The sequence below is a fragment of the Anser anser genome, assembly GCF_964211835.1.
Source record: "Anser anser genome assembly, chromosome: 2".
In the NCBI taxonomy this organism is placed as follows: Eukaryota; Metazoa; Chordata; class Aves; order Anseriformes; family Anatidae; genus Anser; species Anser anser.
In genome coordinates, this window is record NC_139721.1 from 95102687 (window position 1) to 95117423 (window position 14737).

The window sequence follows — 14737 nt, forward strand, 5'->3', positions numbered from 1 at the left end:
AAAAAATTAATTGCTGTGTTTTCGCCCAAGGGTTTGAGCAGTAGTCCTTTCATTTGGCTGGGAGCATGTAATTTTCTTCCCGTTCTAGACTGTGTACAGTGGAGCAGCATGAAAGGATTCCTATACAGCTGCACTGTGTGAGTGGGCAGGCATCTCATTCAGTAATAACTTCTAATTTATACAGCCGTGATAATCTGCTGCTATAAATAAACAGTTCTGACTGACTTTGCATGCTTACTCAAAACAAAATGAGAAAGAGATTGGAAGAGAAATCTAGTGTAAATGTTATAAAGGCCAGATCCTTACTTGGCGTACATCAGTAAAGCCTTTTTGAAATCATGGGGTAAATATTTGTTTGCGATCAACAATATATGCTTTCTTCCTTGCATAGTTTCATGTGTGTAAGAGAAAGGAGCAAAGCAACCTGAGATACCAGCACTTGTGTTTTGGAGACGAGCATTCCTGAACTCCTTCTAGAAGCACATAACTCAGACCCAGCATAACCCTTCTCCGGCAGCATGCAGAACGTAACAGAGCAAAGCCTTCCATGAGTCCTCTCCAAAGCAAGAAGCAGTCCTCCTCACTATTCTGCAGTCCATCAAGAAAGTCTTCAGCCTCAGATGCCACAGTTAATCACAGCACAAAAAAGAGCTCAGGTCTGCCCTTCAACTCCTCTGGCTGAAGGTACGGGGAAAGAACCAGCCCCTTTGTTTTGAGCTTCTGGACCAAAACCAGGGCTTTGTTTTGAGCTTCTGACATTTAAAAAGCTTGCACTAGACTATCAGTGCAAAAATAATAACCATAATAAAATACGACCATATAAGGAATCTCCTGAACTTTCTCCTCTTCCCTAATTCATTTCATGGTTTTCATCTGTCTGCCTCTCTGAAATATTTCCTCTGACCAGCATCTTTCAGCTGCATCCTTTCCATGCTCGCCTTCAACTTCAACAGAAAATCTGGGTGTAATTATCTGTATTCCCCTTGCAAAGTTAGCTGGAGTGAGTTACCTAAATAAAATGAGAACTGCTGAATGTGTATGTCTCACAGTTAACTTACTTTGCAGGTTAGTCCTAGTGTGTCAAGTACAGACTAGAACTTTATCAGGTGCTTAAACAGGTGAGGAGAACAATCTTATGTACACACAATTTTTTTTATTGCTCACAGGCAGCTTAAAATGTGTTTCATTTTTGCTAAGCTACAGCAGCATTAAAAAGATGAAAATAACACCCCAGTGAACTGAATACACAGTAGCTCTAAGCTATGGGTTTTGGCAATGAAGATAGAGTTTAGACACGAAAGTACTGCAACTAGTTTCAAATCCTCATTTAAATGCAATGCTAATCTTAAATATAAAAAGAGATCATTCTTTTTCACTTTGAACATTAAAGAACGCTTCCACTACTGTCAGTTTTGCCTGTTTATTGGAGTTTACAAAGTACATCTCCAGTGTTTTAGATGTTAACAAGATGTTGGGGCTAATAACAGAAATCAACTATATTGAACAAGATTAGTAAACATGTGAATGGAGTGTAATTATATGGCAGGCAGCTTTATGTTAAACAGTGCTTTAAATTAACATGCTTTCTGTCAAAGCAATCATACAGTCGGTATAATTATGTTACTTTTGCTGCAAAATTAACTGAAAAAAGTGTTGCATTCAGATTTCCTACTGAAATGGAGGGGAGATATTATGCACATTAGTATTCCAGAATGTTTCTCATTAGAAGAATTTGGCTTCATGGTGAACTTTCTGAGCAGACATTCCAAATTGCAGTCCTTATTAGCACAATTTGTTATCTATCTAGCCTGGAAGTCACAGCAGTGTTAAAATTATCCCTCCTCTTATTTTTTTTCAGACCTGATTAAGGGCAATCCAAACAAGATCTGGCTAGCACTTACAGGTCCCTCACAGAGCAGTGCCAAGCTTGTGAGGGAGTTTGTTTACCAGTGACAAGTTTTAACCATGGACACATCCTCATGTATGTTGTGCAAGAGACGTGAAATGTGTGTAAACAGATTAACACCATTTTCTGATTCATAGCGGTTGTGGATTTATCATGTAAGAGGCAAACATTTCATATTTTCCACCAATTTTCCATACATCTGATGACAAAATGGCTTCACCAGAAGCTGCAGTGCATTGGAGAAAGGATTTATCACAGCTGCATTTATTTTCCTCTACTTCATGGCTTCAGCATTCATGGAGAGATTGGCTTGAAAAGGAGCATTCACTTGCCTTTCTGCTTGTAGTCCAGTATTACTATTGAATCTCCTGTTCCGAGGCAGAGGAGAACAGACTGTTAAAAAAAAAAAAAAAAAAAAAAAAAAAACGCACAATACGGAGTCCTTTTATAGATCAAACATGCTGCTGGGCAGAGGATGCGAACCTGTCCCCAGCCTGTCAGCAGCCCTGGGGAACTGAACCTGCCTGAGATTAGGAGAAAGGCAGGCTGGACCAGCTGCTAGTGCCTAAAGTGCTGCAAAAGTCAGATGAGCCTGGGATATCCCTGACAAGTGAAGGATTACTCAGTTTCTGGAGTAATGACTTGCAATCTACCACAGACCACATCCATTGAGAATAATGGTGCTTTGCTAGCAGAAAAAGTATCTGCCACCAAGCAAACCTAGTTTGGTGCAAGAATACATGAAAAGAAAGAAAGCTCGTCTGAAAATGCAGCAGATACTAAACCCTGCAGCTAGTATGTCTGGAGCTCACATAGCTGGCCAGGATGGCACAGGACTTACTGACAGCCACGGCTTTCTGAGTCAGAGATCAGATGTGCTGCCATGGGGCACCAAGCGTGGAAAATAACCCAGTATGTTTGGGAACCCATATCATCTGAAACTGTTTCAGCCTTTCTTCTTCCCTGTTGATGACCATTTACTCACAGGGAACCCTCTTTCAAAGGTGCTTTCCTTGTCTGTAGAGCTCAGAGACTCTGAAGCACAGTAAATGCTGTATTTTATTTATCTCCAGCCTGCATTGCATATGGCAATTGAGCTGATACGTAACAAAGTCCCAGCATTTCTTCCCTCCTAAATGATCCTGTATTTTATGCTGACCTGTATTTTATGCTGAAAGATGGGGGGGGGAGCAACACACAAGAGTAGCCTATTGGGTCAGAGACAGTGTATTAGCAAGCACCTGTTAATGTCGGGCCCCTACTGATGAAAATGTAAGCCATGGGTAGCCACAGCTTCCGCCAATGTGTCCCCCTCCCTCCAGTGGATCATCAGATAAACTTGTCAGCATAGCTAGGGCATGCAACAGATGGTGCAGGTTTCCTTTAAATAGCTGGACTCCTGTGCCAGGGGGGTAATCTGCAGCCCAGGGGAGTGACAAATATGAAGGATATAAATATGCCATCACAAGATTGTGGCACAACAAGGATGAATGGATGAGGCAAAAGTAAGTATTTGTATGTGGTTTGCAAACTCTGGGCTGTTAAATCCTCTTAAACTTGAATTCCATTCGTCACTGGCAATATAGTGATAGTGTAGACAAAAACATCATTAGTTTGATGAAAGAAATGAATACACCCTGGACTGTTATACTCTGTTTTTAAAGGCAAGATATAACAAATAAAGACGTATTCCATTAAGGAAGCTCTGTTTAAAAAATCCATGCTGGACTCTAAAGAAGTAAGAGGACTGTAATAATGAAGGGTGGATTCTGTGTCTAAATTGATAATTACCTGCGGAACACGAGCTTTTTAATGTTCATACAAAACCTGCTGTTCTTAAGCCTGTGCTAACACACCAGTAGAATAACTTCTTACCCCACGCAGCTACCCTTTGCATCCCCTCATTGCCACTTGGGTTTCTGCAAGCTCAACTCAGTAGCTGCTGGGAAAATGAGAGCATCAAGAATTTGATCGTATTATGATTACTTTATTTTGCACGGACCCATCTGCCATTATACAGGTTGGGTTTCCCAATAGCTGGCCACTTAGTGTTAAGGGAGCTTGGTTTCACAAGCACAAAAGTACAAAAATAAAACCCAGGGAAAACAACCAGCTGGTAAAACACATTATGTGGTTCTGTAAAATGCATTTCACACAAAAGTACTTCAAAAAGAAGAGGGAAAATATGTTCAAGAAAAGATTGTCCTCTAACTTCAGTTCAGCCTTGAGTGAATACATTTCAGCTTAGTCTTTCCAAGACATTCAAGAGCTCCTAGAAGATCTGGAAGAGCACATCCATCCATGCCCTGAGCATGAGAAATGTTTTACATTTAGGTAAACACTTATTAACACTTTAGGTTTCCTCTTTTTCCTGAGAGCAACTGTTCTTGCTGCACATGCAAACCTCGTTGTACTGCCTTATCCACTGCAATACACCAGATTGCCTCCCCTACTTTAGAAATATTTTTAGTACTAGCTTTGCCCTGTCCTTGGTGTTTCTCAGCCAGCTGCTGCCCAAAGCTTTCCCTTGCAGAGAAAAGTGATCCCCAAGGGTTGGGGTTGGCTGCTGGGACTGCTGGAGCTGCTGCCCCTGATCTGACAGCCAGCCTTCCCTTCTGCCCTGGGGTTCTCACCCAAAGGACAATTTGGGAAGACGTCCTTGGGGATGAACATTTTCTCTGGATCTGGCAGAGACCTTGTGGGTGTAAAACCTTGCAAGTGATTTGCATGGTGTCCCTCAGCAGGCATTTAAATTACTTGCAGAGTGGGAAGCTGTTGCTAGTTGCTCACCTATTGCTCACATTACCCTGCATTTCAAAATATTGAAATGAAGCAGCTGCTGAATATTTTATCAGGTCTGCTAGACAAAAGGCAAATTAATCCCCTGCAGCTTCAAACACTGGTGCCAGAGAAGAAACCTCATATGAAATTTTGCTCTGTCTGATTTGGAGAACTTTGATCTGAATGTCTCCCGTGGATCTGTTTGTGTCACCAGGAGCAAAACCTGAGGTAAAACTGCTTTGCTTTGCTTTGCCTTGCTTTTGAGGGTTACAGCTTTGCTGGTCAAAGTAATGTGAGATCAGTTGCCTGTGTGAAGTTTTCTACCCGTGGGGAACAAGAGAAGCTATCACACGGTACATCTTTGGTACTCAGGCCCTGCAGCCAAATTCTTGGCTGAGGTAAATTTATGGCAGCGAAAGAATCAGCCCATTGTTTCCAATTAACCTCTTTGGAATTTGTGTATTGCTCAACATTGTCTAGTACTCTAGAAACTCTGGGATTTAAAACAAACAAACAAACAAAAAGTCATTACATGGTACTATTTTCTGTGCCTCTCAGCCTGTGCAGCTGGGTTGCCTTAGTTACCACGAATCCAACTGTGCAAGTGGAGGGAAAGGCGAATGAGAAATAATACATTTTTAAAACCTCTAATACTATATGAAACAGTTAGCCTATAAATAATAAAACAAATATAGGGTCTGGCATCTTTTGGCTGTTCTGAAAAGGAAAAACAAGGTTATGTTATTAAACTGGATTTTCTGCTTTCAGAAATGATACTGCATCTTTTTGGTGGTGCACAGGACATAGCTTTAAAAATTCCTTGCTCAAAGCTGGAAGCTGCCATCCATGGACTCTGCAATAATTTGGAGCTAAATATACCTTTATGGGTGAAAAAAAAAAAAAAAAAACCATTTGTAGCTGGTGCTCTTTGTTTCAGCAGAAGTGGTAGTGGCCTGAGGCTACAAAGGAACATGGAGGAGAGTCCTTACAGAGCACAGCACTGTGGGACAAGCTCCATTTGCAGCCTACTATCCTCCACAGAATACAAGTCCACCAGGAAATCAGGTTTGATGCTCTTGCAGAGCTATTTATTAATCGCTTCTTGCCTCCTCGAATAAACACAGCTTATCTCAGTTGCTGTGGGCACAATCTCAGCCAGTTTTATTCCCTTAAGTGGGAAGGAAAGAAAAAGAAGTAGCTGCCCCGAGCCTTTCCCTTTGGGGCAAAGGGTGGTCACAACAGCCCAGATGAGCTTTGTCCTTTCCCACCACATATATATATATTTTTTTTTCTCATGTGTGTGTTTTTTCCACAGGGTTATTTTAACTGTATTATCTTTCCCACTGGGATGGGAAGTTGAGGTGGGAATGAGTAGAATGAAAAAAAGTGTATGGAGGCATTTTTGCTGCAAGAAGAAAGGTATGTTGGAATTGCATCTTCATTCTATTTGCAGCTGTTTTTACTCTGGCAATGCTGAGCAGAAGATTTGTCTCAGTCATATATATATTAAGACTTTGGCACACTGTCATTTGGAATGGCTTCCCTCTGGCTGTGTTTCAACACTATTGGGATCTTGTTATCAATACCAGCTTAAGGAAGTGCTGCTTTTCTCCTGGGTGGACACAGCTGGAAAATGGATCAGGAAAATGATCTGAGTTAAAAACAACCCCTACCTGCAAGAAACAGGCATTTATGGTGGAATAGGAAAGAGTGGGGAGTGGTGGGCAGGAACTCATTGAGATGTTATTGCTCCCAAAGCTCCCAAGTTATCAAACTGCAGGCTCAGATACCATGGAGTGGCCAGATATTGGGGTGCAGCTTGCCGCTTTCTGTATTGGTGTACAGCAAACCTAGGGAATGCCATCGATCCTGGAGGTAAAGAGCTGAGGATGCATTTAAAGCAACGAGAAAAATACAAGTATGCATGGAGAGACAGACCCACCACACACAGAGGGCCTCCTTGGGTTGTGAGAGCACATCAGACATCGACAGAGGATATCATGTATGCTCTGCTCATATATATTCTCTGACGTTACACTAATACTATCACAACTGGGAGTGCTTTTCAGCCTTTCTGTGTGCACAGAAAAGAAAGTTGTGTGTTTGCTCCAGTTTCCTAGAAATCTCTTGAATTATCATCTTTCTTACATGAATATATTTACCTACTCAATTGCTCAAAATGCATCTATTTTTTTACAATTGATTTGATCTCTGCTTGGCACAACTTTTAGCCCAGTCAATTAACACCTTAGGAATCAAATTATTTTTATTTTTATTATCTTCAACGGTTGTACCAGGCATGCTCGAGACTTGAAATTACTAATACTTACTCACTGATGAAGAAAATCTGATACTTAAATGATGTGAGTCCTGATATCTCATATAAGACCTACACTGTGGTGGTGGCTTAGTTTTTGATTAAATAGAAAGGGTAAAAATTACTGGTAGTAGTAGTTGTTATTTATGTGATGCCTCTTAAATCAGAGCTAGTGCAGAATGCTTGCAGATCTGTTTTCAGTTACCAGCATTCTTCATCACATATCATATTTACGCAAGAACAGAATTTGGCCAAAATTTCCAAACATGGGCATGTAGACCGAGTGTCTTATTTGCAAAGGTATGAACCACTGAAGTTATTCAGCACATTTGAAAGTCAATCTGCTGCTTTTAGGTAGCTGAGTATGGATAGTGAGAGACTAGCAACAGACACTCTACTTTGGCTTGACAGGCATGTGAGACTTCACAAAATGGATCAGGCATCAGATGTTCCCTGAGAACAGAGAGAGGTTGTCTTGTTTACTTTCAGAGGTGTTTCTGCAGGGCTTTTTCTTTCATCAGAAATCTAGTTTAAGAAATTGCAAATGTTCACACATTTGTCCTAAATAAAATACACACGTTTTCCTGACAGAAACACTTTCATCCTCAAAAACTTAATCTTGCATGAAAAAGAAGAGAGGCAACCAGAAGGGAAAATAATAATAACAATAAAGTCCCACACTTCATCAGTTCTCTTTCCTCTTCCAACTGTCATCCTTCTAAACTACCTATTTTTTCTGACTGCCCACTTGTCCAAATAGCCTGACTCATTTTCTTTAATTCATTACTGATTGTACCACTACTGAAGCCAAAGGGAGATGTTCTCAACAGTCTGTTAAAACTTTCCAAAGTGCTGCTTTACCCACAGAGCCACTGCAGTGCTTTCACTTGGATAGGCTAATGCCTTCCTATAAATTGTTAGTAAACCATTCCCATCTAACATCACATGTTAGTTTTCTGAAAAACACCATGTGATGCAGGTGTAAGAGTTTTAGCCAGCGGTGTTTTGCTTCTCTGGACCATTGTTTGGGAACAAATTCAAAATCCAGTGATTATGCTGCTGTGAGGTGCTTCTCAAGCCATATTAGAGAAAAGTGGCTCACGCGTTTGTTTAGTAGGGTTGGGAATCTTTCTCTGGTTAGTTTTGTTTGTTAGTTACTACTCAGAACCAGGCAATCTCAATCACCCAGATGCCACCTCCATCCCCAGCGTGCATGGGTCCTCCTCCTCTTCTCCCCACCTGCCCCAGTAATCACAGGAATTCATTGTAGATAATTTTTTTTTTCTTTTTCATACATATAGATGTGAAAAACAAAATTTGGACTGACCCCATATCATACGGTTGAGAAATTCTCCAAAGTTGTAGAAACAGACGATGATGGCAAGGTTACTGATGAAAAAGGCTCCTAGCCCAGCTGGGCTGAAGGAAGCAAAGAGAGGGTATACCCACTCTCCCGTTACAAAATAGATCCACAGGACCCTAAACAATGAGAGAAATGACCTTTGGTTAGGACCATTCGGTTAGAAGAACCACTTGTTGATTTCTAACTGCTAAAGGGCTGAGTTATCAAAACAATCTTAATGCAGAGAAAATTAGTTCAGCTGTTGATACATCTCCTCGGCATTTGGGCTATTTGCTGTGAAGCACACTTGAATTGCTGCTAAATTAGATGGGTTTCAGTGCAGCTTGAAATGCACACAATGCTCTGCCATAACCCTGGTGGCATTGGCTGTTACAGCAGTAAAATAACAGTAAAATAGTAAAATACTCGGAAATACAGGTGTGCATTTCTCTATGCTAAGCGAGGCTTATTCAAATAAGCTCTCATATATGTGCTTCCTCTTCAGTTACTGCAGCTTGTCAGTCCCAATCGAGATCTTGAGGGTCTATGGTGACAAAAGTGTGTTTTCTCACTGTCTCTATCCTGCTGCTGTTGAACACTCTTTGGAGAAGTGGGAAGAAATGGCGAAGGAGTCAACAGGGCAAGAATAATTCTCTTTTCTCTTGATCCAAAATTAGGAGAGGACAAACAAGTGGGTGGGAAAGAGATGTACCTGCTTTGCTCTTTTGTTCCAGAGCCATTTACAAGGTGTCATTTGGAAGATGGAAAGAAAGAAGAGGATGAGGATGAATATGTTTGCTTTATAGGGCTTCTTTTCTTCTACTTAGGCCCTTTCTTTGTGCCTATTTCTTCTCTCCAAAGGAGTCTTTTAGTAGCTGCCAGTTCACTGACATTAATTTCATTATTTACACCTTTTAAGAGTGGCTGGTGGCAAGTGTCTCAATTTAAGAACATAAAAATGGTGTCTAAATATAAACCATAGAAAATTCTATTTCTGTAGATTAAATTATATATATTTGTGTTGAGTACATAAAGAATATTAAAAATATGGCTGGTTTCCAGTGATCGCTACAAGGCTGTGTTTCTAGTATAGGGCAACACTTTCTTAAAAAGATCTTTTGGGTCAAAAAAGTCCTAAAAGGTTTAATTCTTGATTGGAAAACACACCAGTGGAGTTTGACTTACTTGCCACCCCCATTGTGTGCCTGGGATGGGAATACAACGCCACTCTCTCTGAAGACACCCTGCCTGCCACCTTGCCAGGAGTGTTATGCCTCAAAGTGAAGTGTCCAACTGGCTGACCCACCAGAGTGAAAACGTTTCACCAAAATGAGACACTGGGGAGTGCTAAGGAAAAAAAATAAATAAATAAAAATAAAAAACCACACAGCTGAAAGGATAGCTTCTCATTTCTGCCAGTAAAGAAGGAAGGGGTAGGGCATAAAAGTGGCTGGGTTTTACCTTGGCTCTGAAGAGAGAGATGTTAATCCCCAGCTAAGGGGTAGATTGGAGAGTTGGAGGGGATTAGTGGCAGAGCTGTGTGGGCTGAGCATGAAAATGTGAGGTGTAGAGACTAATTTTCCTGATTCAAGAGAGGTTCTCTCACCAAAAAAATAGGGCTGCAAAACAATAATAAAAAGAAAAAAGCCTGTGCAAAGGCCAGGAGGAAGCTGAGCAGAAATACCAAAGACCAGGTGCAGATATCAGCAAGTGTTCTTCACCTTGTGGGGTTGCTATTTTCTTAATGTGTCTCTCACAGTAAACCAGAGAGTGACAAATGTCTTTGTATAATGAGGAACTAGATTATCTTGGTCTAGTCTGGACAGCTGGAGTGCCTGATAGGAAGAACCTCAACTGGTAAATTTGAACTTAAAAAAATCACTTGACTGTTCAGAAGCACTAAAGCACTTTCAGCTTTCTGATCTGCTGGAAGCTGCGTGTAGCCATGATTTTATATTGGGACATATCTTCAGATTCTTGAGTTTACTTATTTTGACCACAGAATGATTGACAGTTTTTGTTTGTTTGTTTGTTTGTTTGTTTTGCTAAGGATTTCATAAAATGCACCCCACAACTTGCAAATGCATATTGCTTTTCCTTGTGGGTAATCACCTATTAAACATACAATTAGGATTCAGAGGCTTATTATTCTGAACATTTTGTTTCTCCACATTTCTATTTTTTACCAAGATTTTACAGCAATAAGTTATTATACAATGTCCAGAATTATGGAGAAAATAGATTGAAATAACAGCCTGGGTATAACCAAAGTTATTAAAGTGTTGTAGGACTGAGGGACAGCATATAGATACCAAGGGAAGGTGATATGCTAATGGGAGCTCCACCTTTGCTGGAGGGAAGAAAAAAAAATCCCTGAGGAATTATTAAATGGGAAGATCTAAAAAGGAGAAGAAAACATATTGGCCACATATGAGTTCTCGCTCAGAGGTAGGCACCTGGTGCAAGGAGTCAACTACTGCATGATTTCCCACTGCCTGGCAGGGAACTGGCAGTTCTCAGCCCACCGATAGCAGGGAGGAGACAGTGTGATGACAACGGTGACAGCTCAAGATGAGGCTTTTAGAGAGGACTCTGCATTGCTTGTGAAGCATAAGGCACCCACATGGGGCTATTTATTCAGCAGGTTGCAAGACCAAGAATAAAATTTCTACACGTGTTAAGATTTTGGTGTGCAGACTGAAAACCTTTTCTATTAGTGGAAATCTTTTGTCTCTGGTTGCAGGGAAAAGGAAGGCAGATGGGAGATTCTTCAATACCTCAGGAGGAGAGAAAGCAACAGCACTGAAATCCTAAGGAGCTTTTATCCAGGTACTGGGGTCCTGGGACACGGGACAAGCACTATAAGGAACCCAGGACGCCTGCAGCACCATGCAACATCAATTCAAAGATACTGCGATGACTCAAATGTGGAGGATGATCAACATCTGATCGTATGGGTTCCACCTGTGCTTGCCTGCACCACTAACTTTTCCTGGCTGGAAATCTGGGGCAGGAGGGGATTGTCTTGTGAGCATGGCATGCTAGCAATTTGCTTTTGCATCCATGTGTGACCCGCAAGGCCAAGGCAGGACTTTCACTGGGGAGCCAGGAAGGTTGGTAGTCCTGTGGATAATTCAAGCTTACACCGAGATGTCTGGCAGGATTGACTGAAAAGAACCTAGGGGGACAACACGTGTCTCTGACAATTGTTATCGTATTAGGCTGTGGCCTGGATTAGGATAAATGGCTCCAAACTTGGTTACATAATGTAGTGCTAAAGTCCATTGCTTCCAAAGCTACTCTCACAGGTTTTAAATTGCAAGAGTGTTTCATCTGTGACGCTTATTGTCTGTTCCAGTTTGTCATTCAGTGCAATGAAGATGCTTTCTAGCTAAATGATGGGCAGAAATGGGAAGGTTGGATCCCCACATAGTTCCAGCTGCTTCTCAGAAAGATTTGTGTGAGGAGAAATCCCTTCTCTACTGACCAGTTATTCTGTGTCCTTCACCCTAGGCCCCAGGTGCTTCCTAAGCTCTGGAAACTGTCTGATAGCACAGCATACCCTGAAACTACACAGATCCACTCCAGAGCTGAGTCTCCAAGTCGTTGGAAACATTGGCAGCTTCCTGTAGTTAGATGGGATGGGCCATTCTTCTGGACCCCGGCACTAGGGCATGGATGCTATGAGCAGGAATGGATGCAAGCCTAGCTCCAGGGCTGTATGACACATAAAGGAGGTGGATGGAGGGCTATGGACAGAGCAGAGGCCCTGTTAGATGTAGTTTAACAGGTTGGAGATAAGTTGGTTCATGTCACTGGGAACATAAGATTTTTCCACTGATGGAGTGGGAGGTGGTAGTGGGACAGATGCCTCCTTGGTACCCGTCAGTTTGCACCTGGTTTTGAGTATCACTTTCTAACTCAAGTTTCTAAATCTAGTCGTGTCCCTGCCAAATACCAAACTGAGTGACTGCTATTCCTCCTCTGCTCCCATGACTCCCAGACCTTTGAGATTTGGTGGTTTTGCAGTAGGCAAGACAACAAGCAGGGGTAAATTTGGTGCTACTGGTAGAGATGAAAGGAGAACTCCAGCCCAGCAGAAATAACTCAAAGTGCCCTGCAGTTTACGGCAGTTTAGCTGCCTTTCTAAAGAGACCCCAGAAGAGCAGGAGATACAAAGTGTGGTCTCAGGACCTGTACTGAGTTTGAAGAAACCTGCTCTGCCTGTGTCTGGGAATAGTTTTCATGGATCTCACCTGTTTTTAAATGACTTACCCACAGACCAGACTATTGTCTACCATGTGTGAGAGGGAACTTAGTCTAAGTACAGAGTTTGGCCTTGTTTTTTTCAAAGCAGATTACTCAAAGAAAATGTTTTAACGTATGTAATTCTTACCAAATGATATAAAGAAAAGCAGTACATCCTAATAGGATCACTCCCTTCTTCTTTGCTGGGTAGTGATGTGGTGTGGCAAGGATTTCCAGGAGAGCAACTGGCAATATTGCCGTGTGCTGAGGAGAAAAGAGAGTCTGTCACAGACTGGTCACGATGCCTCATGCTCATTCATTGCTGCTCACAAAGCTCAAGAGCCAGCATGTGGGCAAAGGGGTGTTTAACAATACTGAGTGTAATTGCATACATATACACTTACTTCATTTTTCATAGCAAAGAAGTACCCCTACAGTAACGAGCACTGAAATTTTCTTGTTAGTATGCTGTAAAAGGTATTGTAATGAGGTCCACCCATAGAAAGATCTGTGTTATTTTGTAATAGGTGATCTTTCCTTTACATTTAATAATGCAATAAAGCTTTTTGTAACTCCCATTAGAGTACAAAGAATGTTGAAGTCCATTGTTATGTGCGTTTGAGGATGACAGAAGTCTTGTTCTTGAACTCATTAAGCAATTGCTGAATTGCCTTCATGTTTTCTTTAGGTCATTACTGTATTTTATATGTTATCATTTACTCTATTGCAAATATAGTGTTGTTCTGCTCTTTGTAAACTGAAGAATGTGGTGATAAAGGACAGAGAACTTAAGTTAGCTGTAATTCAAGATGATTAAGGATCCTCAAGAAGCTTAACCAAGAGTCAGTAAAGAGTCAGCTTGCTGGAGGACCTGTTTTGTTTTGTTTTGTTTTGTTTTGTCAGAGTTTGAATTGTATTAAATAGCATCAGCGTCAAGGCCCTTTATGAAGGTAACTTGGAGCAAGGAGGATTTTTGACAGAAACACTGAATGTTTTGTGGCTGGGGAGCTGCCTCCAGGAGGATGCTCCTCACCTGTACACCCATGGAGAGGATGGGGCACAGCACAACTCCTTATGGGCTTGGATGTCAAATGAGCAAAGTGGGGCTCTTGATATGCTAATGCCTCACCTTGTCGGCTGATTTGTGGCAACTTCAGAAAATAATTTGTCAGGATGAAATTTCCCTGCTAAAACCTTGTAAATTTCACTGTGCAAACAAACAATAGTTATAAATCTCAATACCTAGGACAGATGGAGTAAACAATGTTGGGAAACAACACAGAAAAAAACAGTCAATGAGGTACAATGAGAGGAAACTATTGCAGAGGTTGTTGATTTTCAATTAAAATGCTCATAATTAAGCAAATGTTTTCATGGGTAGATGATAGGGGGAAGGGAACAGGACAGCAGAAAAAGATACATAGGCTTTAAAAAAACACACAAACAAACATGAAACTAATGATTTTTTGTTTCTCCCTTAAAAACCCAACCTGCTGTGTGTATGATATGAAGTTTCCTCTTGTCTAAAGGGAATGGTTCTACTACCTTCAAGGTATATATTTGTCAGAAACTGTGCTGAGTATGTGATATGGTAGCATGGTGTCAAAGTTTTATTGCTGTGTATTTATAGTATGAGATGCCAAAAATACACATGAAATTCTTTACATGTACATCAGTCTTTAAATGCATACATGAAAACATATTTCTAAACATTTTTATTTCTAAACGTTCTTATTTCTATTTCTTTAAGAGGTGGGCATCAGTCTTTTCTGTCACTGCCAAGCAACAGCTTACTGGAAGCTGTACGTCCTCCCCCAACACACTCCCAAGAGTTGTTTTTCGTGCGTGGCTGTCCCATTACCAAAACGCTTCCATCTCGGTTATCATTTCTCAGAGAAAAGAAGGTATTTATTTCACGTTCCCGTTTCTATCACTTACTGGCACTGAAATTTTTTTTCTGTTCTGTTTCACAAAGATATTCTTCAGCTCTACAACCCTGTTGGCTGATAGGATATGTCTAGTTGTATCAGTACAAGAGATTCCTTCATTAATTTAACCAGAAAAATGCCTCAGCGTCTGTTTTCATATATAATACTTGTAACTGTCTCTTACTCCAAAATCTATGTATTAGACTGCTTTTAGA

At 41.0% G+C, this 14737-nt stretch overlaps 2 protein-coding genes across 17 annotated transcripts in view; one reads left to right on the plus strand and one right to left on the minus strand.

Moving 5' to 3' along the window:
- Window positions 1-14737, plus strand: part of LOC310894361 (transmembrane protein 170B) — a 76281-nt gene that overhangs the window by 50703 nt on the left and 10841 nt on the right. For 6 of the 16 annotated variants that reach the window (XR_014579833.1, XR_014579834.1, XR_014579836.1 and 3 more), the window contains 5 exons: window positions 392-684; window positions 1859-4915; window positions 6003-6106; window positions 11090-14146; window positions 14345-14498. The gene's annotated coding sequence lies outside the window, so the exon portion shown is untranslated. Of the gene's footprint in view, window positions 1-30; window positions 138-391; window positions 685-1858; window positions 4916-5627; window positions 5753-6002; window positions 6107-11089; window positions 14147-14344; window positions 14499-14737 lie in introns of those variants that run through there. The other 10 variants (XR_014579835.1, XR_014579838.1, XR_014579840.1 and 7 more) reach the window with 7 other exon arrangements.
- Window positions 2146-14737, minus strand: part of ADTRP (androgen dependent TFPI regulating protein) — a 33657-nt gene continuing 21065 nt past the window's right edge. The window contains exons 4-6 of the mRNA XM_083824356.1: window positions 12743-12858; window positions 8332-8483; window positions 2146-2274 (exon numbers count right to left, since the gene is read on the minus strand). Of these exons, the coding sequence (XP_083680482.1) occupies window positions 2231-2274; window positions 8332-8483; window positions 12743-12858 (312 nt within the window). The 3' untranslated portion in view covers window positions 2146-2230. The remainder of the gene's footprint in view (window positions 2275-8331; window positions 8484-12742; window positions 12859-14737) is intronic.